The 16,039-nt window shown below is 36.8% G+C and overlaps 1 protein-coding gene across 1 annotated transcript in view; it reads right to left on the bottom strand.

The window, feature by feature from the left end:
* PDE7A (phosphodiesterase 7A) overlaps nt 1-16,039 on the bottom strand; it is a 36,379-nt gene that overhangs the window by 19,104 nt on the left and 1,236 nt on the right. Inside the window, exons 3-4 of the mRNA XM_010709021.2 lie at nt 14,504-14,705; nt 10,508-10,599 (exon numbers count right to left, since the gene is read on the bottom strand). Coding sequence (XP_010707323.2) covers nt 10,508-10,599; nt 14,504-14,705 — 294 coding nt within the window. The remainder of the gene's footprint in view (nt 1-10,507; nt 10,600-14,503; nt 14,706-16,039) is intronic.

Raw genomic sequence — 16,039 nt, forward strand, 5'->3', positions numbered from 1 at the left:
AAGGAAAAAAATCAAGGCCTGTTACTCAACTAAACTCAAAAGGCTTCAGAATAGCATTTGCTAGACAAGAGTCTTCATAACAGACACAAACTCCATTTCAAATTTCACAGTAGCTAGTTTTAACATCTTGCCTGCTAATGAACAGTAATTATTTAATGGCCTTATATGACAAATCATGTTCATTACATGGCTTCAGCAAATTGCATTGGCATTAAAATCTTAAGGGTAACACTGCTCTTAGGTCCTTTCCAGTGCAAGATATCAAATGCTGGAATTAGAAAGGTAATCCTTACCAATAATAATGCTGTAGCAATCAGGTAGGAATATTGGTAGTACTGAATTTAGGCTCTGTCCGTAAGATTTTAGGAAAATGAAGGAAGCCAAATGCCACTTGTTGTATTATCATGTACTCTAGTGTCATTAAGTTCGTCACATAATAATACACAATAATAGTACATTGTTATATGGAAAATCCTTATAAGCCTTCAAAAGTAGCTTAATTTTTGAGTACTAAGCTTCATCTGTTTATTTCCCTGAATTTTTTTTGACAAAGTGGAAAAAAAAAAGGTTGCAAACTTAAGTTTCCTTGAACATAACCTGTGTAAACAACAAGAGTTAAACTACAACACCAACCTGTAGAGGGGGAAAAATAGATTTAGTCTGCATGGGCTTATTTTGCTTTGTTTTTTTTAATTGTTATTTGCCAAGATAGTTAATATCTACCTATTCAGCAGAAATTTGAAGGAGGTAACTTTGAAAGCAACAACTAATTTAGACATCTTTTTTTTCTCCAACTACCTGTTTGCAATTGATTGTGAGGTTATTGTTATGTTTGTTTTATAAAGCAAACCCGCATTACCAGCAGCTTCAATGCTATCTTAAAGGACAGCATATTTCTTTTTTTTTTTTTTTTTGTACAGACACTTCGCATGAAGGTCAAAAGCTAAGGACAAGCATCATCTGCATACTTTAATCCAACAGCAGACATTTGATACTGGCAAGGAAAGATGAGAAACCTCACAGAGATAAGAATCTACCTCCTCCCTTTTCACAGATAAATGGCTCTAGACTACAGTACTGTCAACCCACACCTGCAGTATTAAATACTTGACAATAACATTTACTATTTTCATTTCAAAGCACCTTAAGCTTCCTTTGCTCTTTATTTTAGTGAGCTGTCAGGAAAAGTCAGCATATCATTGAAGAACCTACCTCAGCACTTTTTCTTGTAAACTCCATAGTAACCACTGAAGGTCACTATTTCTAAAATACTTCGACATCAGCTGACTACAAGGTTTATTGAGTGTTAAAGGCACCCTGAGTTGCCACTATTCCTGTCTCTTCTGCCAATCCACATAAAATCTTTTCCCTCCCACCTCAGTACTGCATCCCACTACAAAAACATTTTCCTTTTGGCATTGTCACATCAAACAAGTTTTGATGCACTTAATTCAGCACAATAGTAATTTTTTTTATTGCCATATAGTACACGATTTTCAAATATAAATTCAGATTATATTGTTTAGCACATCAGGACTCTTGCAAAACTGCAAATAACTTCATTTTTTAATATTCAAAATCACAGTGCTTCAAGAGACCATTATTTGTTTAAACAAAAGGTCTGCAGAAAAAAATAGGAGTTAAAGAACACCTTAAGCTCACACTACGTTGTCAAACAGTTAACTTTATGCTCCAGAAAGCTTCTAAGTAAGGAAGAAATTGGCTGAGACATTGAACACAAATATATTTAAATCCTTATAAATATTTTATACTTTACACATTTTTTGCAGTTTCCAAGTTCTCCTCTTTATTCTGCAATATTCTTCACGATATTTCTTGCCTATAATGAAAAACTACTAGATCATTTTCCAAATTCCCAACTCATTTCTTCACTTCTGAGTAAAAAGCACTGAAAGCAATTATGATTGTTGCCCATTCTTCACAAAAAATAAATACTGAACCATTGCTGAGACAGAGACCAAAGATGAAAAGCCACACAACCAACAGCCACGATGCATATGCCAGACATCAAGTGGAAGGTCATATGGTAGAAGTAGTTTGGACAGCAGAAAGTAAAACCAAACTGAGATAGGAATATCTAATAGAAGTTACAGAAAAGTAACACGTGAATGAAAATACAAACGCACAAAAAGCCTACTTTCAGGGTTAACAACCACTTCAATGGCTAGAGAAGACACAGTACTGATTGTGAAGAGCACAGTAAGCAAACAGGTTGAGTAAAATAAATGATCACAGAATCACAGAATAGCCCAGGTTGGAAGGGACCTCAAGGATCATGAAGCTCCAACCTCCCTGCCACATGCAGGGCCACCAATCTCCCCATTTAATACCAGTCCAGGCTGCCCAGGGCCCCATCCAGTCTGACCTTTAACACCTCCAGGGACAGGGCATCCATAACGTCTCTGGGCAGCCTGTTCCAGCACCTCACCACTCTCTCTGTAAAGAACTTCCCCCTGACATCCAACCTAAATCTCCCTTCCCTCAACTTAAAACCATTTCCCCTTGTCCTGCAGTTATCTACCCTTTCAAAGGGTTGATTCCCCTCCTGTTTGTAGGCTCCCTTTAGCTACTGAAAGGCTGCAATGAGGTCACCCCACAGCCTTCTTTTCTCCAGGCTGAACAAGCCCAGCTCCCTCAGCCTGTCTTTGTAGGGAGATGCTCCAGCCCTCTGATCATCTTTGTGGCTCTCCTCTGGACCCTCTCCAACAGCTCCCTGTCTTTCTTGTACTGGGGGCTCCATACCTGGACACAGTACTCCAGATGGGACCTCACAAGAGCAGAGTAGAGGGGAATAATCACCTTCCTGTCCCTGCTGACCAGCCCTCTTCTGATGTAGCCCAGGATGATGACTAATCCACTTTGACTACAGAAAAGTCTCAAGATGAAAGGAATGATGTTGAAAGTAAACAAGTCCATTGCATGTTATAGTGCACAGAGTACAGATCCTTCCATTTGGTCACACATTCAGATTCTTCTGCAACCAACTCTGCACACACACCAAAAGAAAATAACAATGTGACACACCTCCCCCCAAACTGCACCACTCAGAATAATGGTTGAAAACAGGTTTTTAACTGCCAACTTCCATTAAATCATGAAAAATGTAAGTCCATAGTAATACTTCGATATTTAAATGACTACTTGTATCTGAATCATTGGCCATCAAGTCTTGGACTGTTCTTACAAATGACATTCAGCTATTGAGCTTTTACACCACATTTTGTTAATCCCACAAAAATAATTAACATTCTCTCAGAAAGTCCATTATATCACAGCTGAAGTCCAAGTTTTTGGATGCCACGTCATTTTATTACCTAATGCCTTTTGTGTTTTATTTGTTATCATTTGCATCTGTGTCCAAATCTGTGTTGAGTTCATAGCTCCCAATGCTTTCGTAACACTAAATATATTACAAGAATACAAAAATATTTTAAAAAACATTTTAAAAACAATTACTGAATTCTTTATAGTTTGCCATGACTCTTACAAAATAAAAGAGCAAAAACCTTGACATATACACACACACACACACACACACATACATATACACACATGCCTTAGTGAGGTAGGTTGCCTATGACATTGAACTCATCTGCTCCCTGATTCCTCCAATCCCTCCTATATATAATCTCCATATACCAGGAAGTTGTTTAGCAGACAAAAGTAGTATTCAGCCACTTAGAACAAATACAATCTTATATTTATAGAGGACATATTGATTTTGCTTATAATCCCTAATACGGCACTGTTTATTTGTGGAACTGTGGTGGGTTTTTTTTTGATGCAAGATGCTTTTCCAAAAATAAAAAGAAACCACTTCTGAAATTTAAGATTAACAAAATAGGTAAAAAGCCATTCCTTAAGGAAACTTAGACACAGAGGAGTGGGGTGTTTGGCCACTTTGCTTAACAACACTGAATGAAGCAGCCTGCAGACATCCTCCTGCTGTGACCATCTATTATTAACAAGCATGTTGTTACAGCACTGAACAGACTGGAGTCTCACGGCCCAAAGAGATGCACCAAGAATCAAGGATGTAATTTTCTAGAAGCACTTAACTTCCAATAGGCAAAATAAAACAGAGCAGGTAAAGCAAGTATGCTTGGAAAGATAACCAAGGAAGGAAAGACCAGGAAAGAGAACAGGTTATAGAGTATCTTCCAGGTCAGGAATTGAAGTATGGAAAAGATGAAGACATCTAAGCGATGCAATGTAAATTAAGTTCTGAAAACAACATTTTTGTAACCTTCTGCTCAAGGAATATTTAAGACACGTGATAACTGTGAGAGAAATCAATTTCTCCGAATCAGAAGTATGGTACAATTCATAACATGCAACAGAACCAAGCTTCCCATTACCTCAGTCATCTCTCCATTTTGATGTTAAACAAACAGAAAAACCCCCACACAATAATGACCAAGAATGATAAAATTACCAATTCATGTACAGAAAATTAAAATCTCTATAAAGAGCTATCTCTTTCTCATTTTCACATGAGAATACTCCAATCAACAGCATAAATTCTTAAATACAGTAAACATGAAAAGTTGTCAGAATTTTTTTATATACATTTTCATTCAAAATATTGTCCTGTGGCCACTTATGATATAGTAACATCCCTTCTACTACCACATATCCCTTTAAAGATGCAATTTGCTTTTTTGTTAATTAATACATGGCCTTCGCCCTGTCCTCCCCCAGCCATTCTTCCTTTCTCACAAAGGAGACAAAGAAGTATGCCATACAACTATGATGGCAAACCTGTTGTGATACCACATTCCTGCTGCTTTTATTTCAGCAAATACTACTCTGCTCTGCTGTGGTTATTTTTTTTTTTTTATTATTTTGTCAGACATCATAAATTTCAACTTGGCTGGTTTCAACGAATAATTAAATTTTCAAAAAGTATAGGTAATTAAGACAACCAAAAATTAAAATTGAGTAAGAAGTCAGCAATTATAGACTGCATGTATTTTACCATATCTGCAAGGGACTCTAATTAAGCACATATTAATTGCCCTAATCTTCTTAGGCAAGTAATAAATTGAAAGAGCTGATTAATGCACTGGATTTAGTTCAGCTTGTTAAATCTGACACCCTGGCAAAGGAAGACTATCTTGAAAAGCTCTTTTAGCTAAGTAATTGGAATTTTACCCTCAATAATTTCCTATGCCATAATAAGAGCTATTCAGTATATTGACTCATTGTTTTTTGTGTTTTTTTTTTTAATACACGTTAGTTATATTTATGTTTCATTATGCTCCTCATAAAGATCAAGAAAAATTATAAACTTCGACCTTTACTGTCCATGAAAAGTCATTTTCACTCCGAACACAAATTAGTATATTTCCTTGTAGGCTATAAATCCTAATTAATTTTAATTCTAGAAGCTGCTAATAACATTTTATAAAGTCCATACGGACACATTAAGTACTCCATACAATTCATAAAGCCAGCAACCAAACTAGTTTTCAATATTAAATAACTGCTATGACTACTAGAATGCAATGAAATACAGCTCTTCAATGAACTTCCACCTCTTCTCTTCTTTTTATTTATTTATACACATGCTTGTACACATACAAGTTCTCAATCAAATTCAACAGAAGCATTTTTTATAATAACAAAACAATTTAAAAAAAGACATTTGGAATCTTCTATCTAAGGATTTTAAAGGTCAAATTTCTCCCCACCACACTTCTAGACTGCAAAACTCAAGGGAAAGGTGCATCAAACCTCACCTAAAACTAAGCAGATCTGGATGCACAAAGAAACCTTCCCTGATTAAAAAAAGTAGCAAGTATGGAAGGAAAGGGATTTTTTAATCAAAGAGTGTCCTGAAGTATTCTATGAAACTTGAACAGCTTCTAATATGTCCTAAATAACACAAAAGTTTATAAAGCTTTTTATATGAAGTGTCTCGGTGTCATACAAGTTGCAAATCAAGTTTAGTTTGAAAAAGCATCCTAAATATATATCACTCCCTTCAAATTTTTATTCTGTAATCCTCAGAGCTGACATTTCATATTGCTGCTCTACAGCCTTTAAATTTCAGTCTCTAAACCTAAAATCTGTTATTCTTCTGTTCACAAAAACTAGTATTCATACGTTTTGAAAAATCATTGTCATTGACTGTGAACCTAAAACTCATCTTTTAATCCTTATGTGAAATGGAATGAGCTGACTGATCATTTTAAGAAACAAAAGTATGTTCACAGCTAACCTGTAACACTTGCTGTAAATGAGTATCACAAAGCTCATCTGAGAATACTAGGGGACTGCTAAGCCAATGAAATGAGAACTGTTGGTACCTCGAAGAGTTACAGTTAAAGCTGGATGCCTCTCATGCAACTATTTCCTGTCCATTTTCTGTGATGCACTACAGAGAGCACTTCTCAGACAAAAAGGTGGCCGTCAGTTCCAACTTTCATCATAGACAGTCTTCTGAAGGAAACAGTACTTTACATACAGGAAAAAGTTAAAATAAGTACTACATTTTTCTTCCATTGGTTGTATCTCACTCTCAACAAAAGGTTCGTGGGCTGTTACTGAAGTTCTGCTGTACTGTTAGAACAAACTTAATTAGCAAGCCAGCTGTTTTCTAGTTGATGGCAGCAACTATTCAAAAATTTCAGATCTGTTAGGTCAGCTTGGTGTAGGTGAGATACACAGCTGTCAAGGAATTCCACTCCTAAACCTAAAATCTCAATACAGAGTTTCAAGGCTTATCAAGAGTCACTTAAATGATGAAAGAAGCTCTCAAATTTCAAGGTGAGCATAATAGAAGAGAACTAGAATTCTAAAACTCTTGACATCCAAAGCTCAGTGTTTGTTAGTTCAATGCTTTAATGCTGCATTAAGTCTAAGTGATGCAAACTGCATAGCTGTCAACCTGACTCTTTGCACGTGAGCTACACTTCACTGCTTGGGAAGTAGTAATACCATCAGTGACGGAATACAGTTTGTAACTGTTCAGCACTGAACAGGAAAAGCCCATGAATATTGTTCACATAAGAGAGAAACCAATGAAAATAAATGGTGACAGTTATAAAATCCTTGATAAAAAGGCACAATTCACACCACAGGATGCATTTAACCTGTCAGGATAAATGAGCTCTGGAAGACAACAGAAAAAATCCTCAAAAATCCCAATTAAGTTATGGATTAGAGCGATGAGTTAGATACTTAGATTCCAGAAAGCACACTGGAATGAACAGAATGAAGTCACTAAGACCAAGGCATTTATTACTGTATTTATTAATGTTTAGTTTCAATTCAAAGAACAACATTTTCTGAGAAACTGGAATCACATTAGAAAATAGACTCTCCATTTTGTAGAGCAAAACTGAAGAAGACCTTGCTGTCTCCCCTACTGACTTTCTAACAGAGAATAAAAAACACAGACTTTTTTTTTTTTTTTTTTGTGACACAATTTTTCATCTAGCTTCTCAGCAGTTTTTACTATCTTTCTCCATATTTCTCCGGGCAAAACAAAACTTAGCTTCAGCATTTCTTGTCAGCATTACAACCTAAAATCCTGACAAGCACATGACAAAGTCTTGTGTTTGAAGATGCTACATATTTAAATTTTCATCATATCACACATTCCAAATGTTACAAGCACATAAATCAAATGTATGTTCTTGCTCTTGCCAAAGAGCTTTCTAGAAAAAAATGAATCTACAAAATACTCAGTTTTTAACTGACTTTTCTCTCCTCTTCAAGTTTCTGAACTTTATACCCTTTTCATCCCTGAATCACAGAACGGTTTGGATTGAAATGGATCTTACAGATCATCCAGTTCCAACTCTGTGGCTGGAAACTCTGCCATGAGCATGGGAACCTCCCACTAGATCAGGCTGCACAAAATCCCATCCAACCTGGCCTTGAACACAGCTTCTCTGGGCAGCTTGTTCCAGTGCCTCAGTACATTCACAGCAAAGAATTTCTTCCTAATATCTACTCTAAATCCAACCTCCTTCAGATTAAAGTCCCTACCCCATGTTCTGGTATAACCCTGACAGTCTCTCCCCATCTTTCCTCTTTTAGGTACTGGAAGGCTTACACAAACTCTCCCCAGATGCCTCATCTCCAGGTGGAAGAAGCCTGGCTCTCTTAGCCTGTCTTCATAGGAGAGGTGTTTCAGCAATCTGGTCACCCTCATGATCTCCTCTGGACTCATTCCAACAGGTTCATGTCCCTCTTATGCTTGGGGTCCCAGAGCTGAATGCAGTACTGCAAGCAGAGTCTCACAACAGTGAAGCAAAGAGGGAGAATTACCTCCCCTGCCCTGCCTGGTCACGTTTCTTTTTACGTGGCTCAGGATACAGTTTGCTTTTCGGGCTGCAGGCAAAAATTGCCTCTTCAAGTTGAGCTTCTCATCCACCAACAATCCCAAATCCTTGTCCTCAGGGCTACTTTCAACACTTTCTCCACCCAGCCTATATCTGTGCTTGGGGTTGTAGCTCCTTGTTCCTGGCCCTCTTGAACCGCAAGTTGCTCACACAGGCCCATCTCTTCAGCCTGTTCAGGTCCCTCTGGACAGCACCCCTTCCCTCCAGCACGTCAACCATACCACACACCTTGGTGCTGTTGGTAAACTTGCTGAGTGTGCGCTCAATCCCACTGTCCATGTCACTGACAAAGGTGTTAAATAATACAGGTCCTGGCACCAACCCCTGAGGAATGCCACTGGTCTCCAGCTGGACACTGAGCCACTGACTGCAACTCTGTGAGTGTGACCGACCAGCCAATTCCTTATCCACCAAGTGGTCAATTCATCAAATCCACGTCTCCCTAATTTGGAAACAAGGATTCCATGTGAGACAGTGTCAGAATACTTTGTACAAGTCCAGGTAAAAGATATCAGTTGCTTTACCCATATCACCCAATGCTGTACTACCATTGTAAAAGTCCACCAGATTTGTCAGTCCCCATTTGTCACTTGTGAAGCCATGTTGGCTGTCATTAATTACCCCTTTGTTTTCCATGTACCACAGTTACACAGTTAACTGCTTCATCATCCTGACTAGTCTGTGGCTACCCAAATCTTCCTTTTCTGCTTTTCTAAAAACAAGAGTTATTTTTCCCCTTTTCAGTCAGCAGGAACTTCAACAAGCTGTTACTACTTCTCAAATACGATGGATAGTGGGGTTAGCAGCTTCACCTGCCAGTTCAATCAGGACCTGCAGATGCATCACACCAGGTTCTGGGGGATTTGTGCACCTTAGATCACCACAAAATCTTCTACAGTGGGTAGCTCTTCATTCTCTTACACCCTGCCTTTGCATTCTGCAGTTTGCGCAGCATGGCTAGAGAGCACTTCCTGGTTAAGAATGAGGCAAAAAAGCCACTGAGAATCTCAGTCTTTTCCATATCCCAGATAATTAACTCTCCCATTTCTGATCAGAGAAAACAGATTATCCCTGGTTTTCCTTTTATCACTAGCATACTTACAGAAGCCTTGTACTTACAGTTGGCCCTGATGTCCTGGCCAGATTTAATTCTATCAGGACCTTAGCTTTCCTAGTCCAGTACCTGGTTGCTCAGATAATTCTGTGTTGCTCCTGAGCTACCTGTCTTTGCTTCCAACCTCTGTAGGCTTGAATTTGAAACACAGAAAAAATGATGCCTAAGAAATTTCCATAACATTATTTAAACAAAATGTTTAATTAAGACTGTTTCCTCAGTACTATTATGTAAGCTGATAACAAATACTATTCCCCTTTCACCAGCTTCTTGTGGATTACATAAGATGCTAAGAAACTTCTTTAAATAGACAACTAATCTACACTAAAGGCAAACTGGTCTGCAAAAAATGCTCCTAATACTACCTACACATTCCAATTTTACTGTTACTATAAAGTAGCAAGCAGAGACTTCTGTATATTTTAACTTAATTATTCTTGTCCTTTAAAAATGCCAATACCATAAGACTTAATTCGATTATTTTTATATACCCAACATAAAAACCTGTCATTTAAACCTCACTAACTTCTTCTTCATCAGCAAGACATTTCCTGAACACAAATCTGTAGATACAAGCTTTCTAAAACATACCAAGACAAATACACTGCATATACCCTTTCCTCTCCTAAAAGTAGGAATAAAAGGAAAACATGACAGATTGCAGTAATTTCCATTAAATGCACTGGAGCAAGAAACCTTTATAAAATGATGAGAAGAGTTACAAAAGAACCTAAAGGGATGAGACAAAATTACCTATTTTAATAAGGGCCAGAAATCTGTTGTTTGGCAAATGACTTTCCAAGTATTCTATGTACTGTCCAAGTATTCTAGTACTCTATTCTATGTCCCAATTGCTTTGTCGGACTACAAACCAAAGAACATTCATTGCTTGCAACCTCAACTTCAACAAGGAAGAACGCAATAATAAAAATTCCCTACACAAAATGATAGTTGAAATTTTACTTTGCAACAGCATGTTTTTACTGTCTTTGGATACAACAACTCAACATAAACTTACTTTTGTATTACATTCTGTAAGCTGAGCATCATACCCAATTCACCTTTCATCTTCTCTCTGTTGGCACGGCACTCTGCCAAATAACGGAGAGCCTAAAATAAAAAGGACAAATCAGCAACATTTCCAGTACGTAATCATTTATTTTTATCACTGTAAACCTGCAAAAGATTCACAATGCCACTTCTAGTAAAAGTATTATCATGTGCTGTAAATATTAAATAAATTGTATTATTCTCAAACACACAGAAAGCAAGGACTATCCAATCTATGAGAGAAGGCTGAGAGACTAGATTTGCTTATACTAAGAGAGTGTCTACAACTAACCCACAGAGCCTTTACAGAGACAATCGAGGCAAACTTTCCTCTACAGCAGCAGACAACATAACAAGGAGAAGGAAAGCTGTCATTGGAGAAGTTCAGGTTAGACATTATGAAAACATCTTTTCCACTACCAAGGCAGCTCAGAAAGCTGAAGTAAGTGTCATCCAGAAATCCCTTCCAGCCAACACTACTATGTTCCAAGATCTAATGTAATTCTTTATATGCTGTGTTTCTAGTAGTTCTGTGGATTCACCAACACCAAGTTACTACTGCCCACAGAAACAGAGGTCTACCACATGTCTAAGCTTCAAAAGAGTAATTGCAATACTGGAAACAGTAAGAGCAAAAAAAGATTTATAAAGTTTAAAATACCTAGAACATTGAAGTAATTAATCATTCCATGTGCAAGAATAAGGATATAGCAGCAACCATCAGCTGCTTAGGTTGCTGTTACCTAAACTGGGAACTAACAGTTACATGTTGCCCAAGGCTTTCTGCCCTTCAAGGTAAACTCTTTGCAAAACTTCACATTGCTGACTCCAGCCAACAAGGGTAACTATATGGTTACCCTTAATACAATACTCCTGAAGTTGAAATTTCAAGTCCTTTTCATAACACATCTCTCAATTCTCAGTGCTGTCAAACTTTTCTTAGAAGGGACCTCTAAAAGTGTATTTTGCATTGTGCTTTAATCTGTTTTGTCATGGAAGTACAACCACCACACACAGAAAATCTTGCCATTCACAAACGCAATGGGCTATAAAATTAGTTGTGATAGCAAGACTTAGAAGTGCACTAACTCTTTAAATAAAGTCATATAATAACTACGCTGCTCACTAGCTGCTTTAAAAATAACATGCTCCTTATTCCCTTCACAGACAGATAATTAATCACCTCTCTTTCTTTCTAAATTGTCTTCAGCACATAATAGGTAAAATTACCTTTTGGGGAAGTCTAGCTCTTGTCTGACATGTTACAAACTTCAAATGAGATATTTGTTCTTTCCTGATGTGGTTCAATATTATGATTCTAGCCTGTAAATTTATCCTTAGTTGGAAGTATTTAAGAAAATATCTGTATGATAGTTCTAAATTACTAACTAGCACATTAAAAGAATCCTTAACTGCAGAAAATGTTTCCTATATTTGTAGTCTGTTTAGGCAAGTCAGCCAGGACGTAATGCTTTTGGACAATGATACCCTTCTTCTCTAAGCAGATAATTAAGGGCCAAAACGTAGGCAGCTTCTCTTCCATTTATATACATATTCTCTACACAAAAATACAGCTAACGCTAAAACAGAGCAAGGGATAAAGTTGTCAGAATAACTGTAACGACCTGGCTGTTCAGCATAAGAAATTTTTACTTGCTTTCCAACTCCATTAGAGATACAAAGATCTGCACCTTCAAAGAAGTCAGATCATTTATACCTACAAACTGCAGTCTACTGAAGTGTAATATTACTATCATGGACTTTGGAGCCTCTGTTCAGCAAAATACTCAACTACGTTAGCTTAAAGCTCACAAGTGATTCCATCATATTAATTAATAAGTCCATACTTGTTTTTTATTATTACAATTGAAATAATAACGCAGTTCCTTAACTTCAGAGTCCAATTTCTAAAAATGTTAGTCCAAATCTAAGGAAAAAAAATGGTTTTACCTTCTTTACTTCAACTTTTTTTTATTATTGAAAATATTCAAAATCATATACCATTACAAATGTACCATACAAAGAAAATCCTGGATTTAAACTAGAAGAAAAAAAATTTCCACTTCTTGATCAGATAGAAGAAAGCACTGAGCTGCAACTGGATGTGGGGAGAAAAACATTTATCCTTGATGGATCCTATAACATATTAAAAAGTTAGATAGGAAATTATTATAAACAATCTGTTGGAGTCATAATTTCAGCTATGGGAATCACAGAATGAAACAATACGTAACTTAGTCAGTGCCATACATTTTTTTACTGGGCATAAACTTAATGGAAAATTATTACACTTAATGATTTAGGCTTGAATAAAAGAATTTTTTTTGAATGGACGGCTGGAAAAACAAAAACAAAATGAACAAACATTTCAGAATGGTAAAACATCAAAAAGGATGACTAAAAATCTGTCAGCAAAGATATTAAAAGCTACAATACCTATGAGATTCAGGAAGTCACAAATACAAATAGTTTGGGTAGCAGACAAAAATTTGTTTTTGTAGCAAACTGCTCCATTTCTGACTACAGTCAGAGTCTCCTCTAAATCCTGCCTCTTAATTCACTCTACTTGTAGGCTGCCACTAAATAAAACAACACAGCTGTCTCTCACCCAGCAAGTTGTCTTTACCACAAAACTTCAGTAATATCTGGGTTTGTGGAATCATATTGCATACTGGATTATCCTTCTTTGATCTGGTAAATTCAGTTCTTTTAATGTAGGGTTAATTTTTGCAGTGTGATCACAGAATGATGACTAAGTTTCATGCAGGCTGTGAGAATATGCAGCCCAAAAATGCAAAGGAAGGAACAGGGAGAGAGATATCCAAACAAAACCCTCCATGACCTGAGGAACCTACACTAGAATGAAAAACAATGCAACATATTCCCAAGAATGGTAATCTCAACTCAAAAGTCATCCAGTGAAGAACATTTAGTCTGGCAAATGCTGTGGCAAAGCTATTCTGAAAGCCAATTAGCAGGATACACATCTCCTGGATTATGGAATGTTGTTCCCCGTGCCCCAAAGAGTACTGGAATCATTCCAAGAAATTAATGAATATTCATTGTGGAAGTAAAACAAACGAAAAAAATATATAGAATGGTACGGACTAAATATTAATGGTACAGAAAATCACGTAGAATTCAATGTAAAAGTCAGAGCCCTGTTTATAATTCAATGACATTAAAAAAAAAAAAAGAAACAATATGAAACGAGTGTATGACAGTTTTTAATAACTTAAAAATCTTACTAGGAGAATTGAATTAGGGTTGTAAGGAAATCTTGATTTTAGTTTGTCCTGTTTCTGTGAAAGAGATGCACTTCTTAAAATTTGGATTTAGGATGACAAATTGGGACTTTGGTTTTTATGGCTTCGAACAAGAAGAAATGAAGAGAAAATGGAAAAAGTTGGATTAGACATCAACAGATTTTGATTTTTTTGTTTTAAAAATCACATGAGGGTGGGCAAAGGCTGGAACAGGGTGCCTGAGATGCTGCAGGGCATCTAAACAAACACAATCCTGCACCGTGTTCTAATTTGTCTCAGTTTGACCATGGGATTAGACTACATGACCTCGGGAAATCATCTCTAATCAAAACTGCCCTATGATATATGATCCTTTTCTCACGTGAATTTCAAATCACTGTGTATATTTACCAAGCTCCAGGGCTTCATCTAAAAAAAAAAGATTTAAGCGTGCTTACCTCCTTCCACAATGAAAGTGAAATGGCTGTATTAGGGAAAAAATGCAAAGCACATTAATCTCTTTCAATAACTGTGAATTCCCCTGGAATAATGCTACATTGCTAAACAATTTTTGAATTGCGTGCTTCTTTTAAAAAAGTGAAAATGAATTGTGATTTAACATAAAAAACAGGCTTTATCTTTTACATTACTTGTTTAAAGACACAGAAAAAGGAACAAAGAGTCCCAGTGACATACAAACTTATCTCTGGAATACTTACTAATAAAGCTGAATGAACAACTGGAGGGCTGGGATGGTCCAAGAACAGAATCAGACCTGGCAGACATCCTTGATCCTGAACAATGGCTCTCCTATTCAAAGGATCAGCTGCTAGATCTCGAAGTTGATTAACTACAGATAGTGCATCAGGCTCCTCACTCATAGTGGAATTCATTTTTTCCTCCAGCACACATAGAAAATACCTGTTGGAAAAAAAATATGCGGTATTAATGTTTACTATCAATTAAAGCAGAGAGAAGGCAAGACCACAAATGCATTGATTTGTTACAGGCATAAGAGTACAAAAAAACCCTCAAGGAACAAAATTCATAAGGATATGGATCTTAGAACTTTTCAGCTGGAAACTTAAATTTCCTCTGTGGAAAGCAGATAGGGTTTGGTTAATAACATTTTCTCATTTTTTTTTAAATAATTCTAGACTAGTCAGCCTTTACAGCAGTACATGTATGGATATGTACAACAGTACCTAAGTATCTTTATAGCACTGATAAAGATGATCAGAAACTCCAGTTTTCTCACACCCAGTTTGCAGACTGGAAGTCTAAAAACATCCTTTTGTATAAACATGTAAAATCAAAACCTGAATTTTCAGTGCCTTTAGCAATAATCAAATTTCACATAAAAACGAACCAAATAAACCAGCAAAGGATAAATTCAGCAGCAAGCATAATGAATATTATGTTTTGATTTTATCTATTCCCCAAATAACTAGCGTAATGCCATATTCATTCAAAGCTAAAAAATGTTTAGAGGTGTTGTGATTTTTTATAACTTCTGACTAGTTTGCTTTCAATAAAGAAAAAAAAAAAATAGGTCACACCTTGCTTCAACCAAAGTGCAAGCTGACGTATCTATTTCAGATGAGATGTGTTTTAGTTTTAGTATCTGATTCCAGAGTTGTTTAAATGAGGAGTAACTATTTAAAAGGCCACAGAAGCATAAGCTTAGTTAAAAGAGAAGGTCTGCATCACGAATGAGGGGGAATGACTTTAAACTGAAAGAACAGAGATTCATGTTAGATGTCAGAAAGGAATTCTTCCCTCAGAGGGCGGTGAGACACTGGCACAGGCTGCCCAGAGTGGTTGTGGATGCCCCATCCCTTGAAGCGTTCAAGGCCATGTTGGATGGGGCCCTGGGCAGCCTCAGCTGGTGGGTGGCAGCCCTGCCCAGAGCATAGGGGTTAGAACTGGGTGATCTGTAATATCCCTTCCAATCCAAACCATTCTATGATCGCTCCAAAAGACTGACTGTATGCTTCCAAAACTACTGAATGCCAGCTGTGGTCGTGGTGATACCAATAGAAACTCATGTAAGTAACTTTTTTTAAGGCACAAAAGCATGAATAGTGACATATTGTTAATTTGCATTCTTTTTCCCCCTGCATAATAAATTTAAATTTGTAACTGGTAACATTCTTTTACCATTATTTTCCAAACAAATAATATCATTAAAACATTATATCTCTAACTGATGGTAGATGCACGTGTAGAAACGTCCAATAGTTTCTGACATTTTC

The sequence above is a fragment of the Meleagris gallopavo genome, chromosome 3 (assembly GCF_000146605.3).
Source record: "Meleagris gallopavo isolate NT-WF06-2002-E0010 breed Aviagen turkey brand Nicholas breeding stock chromosome 3, Turkey_5.1, whole genome shotgun sequence".
In the NCBI taxonomy this organism is placed as follows: Eukaryota; Metazoa; Chordata; class Aves; order Galliformes; family Phasianidae; genus Meleagris; species Meleagris gallopavo.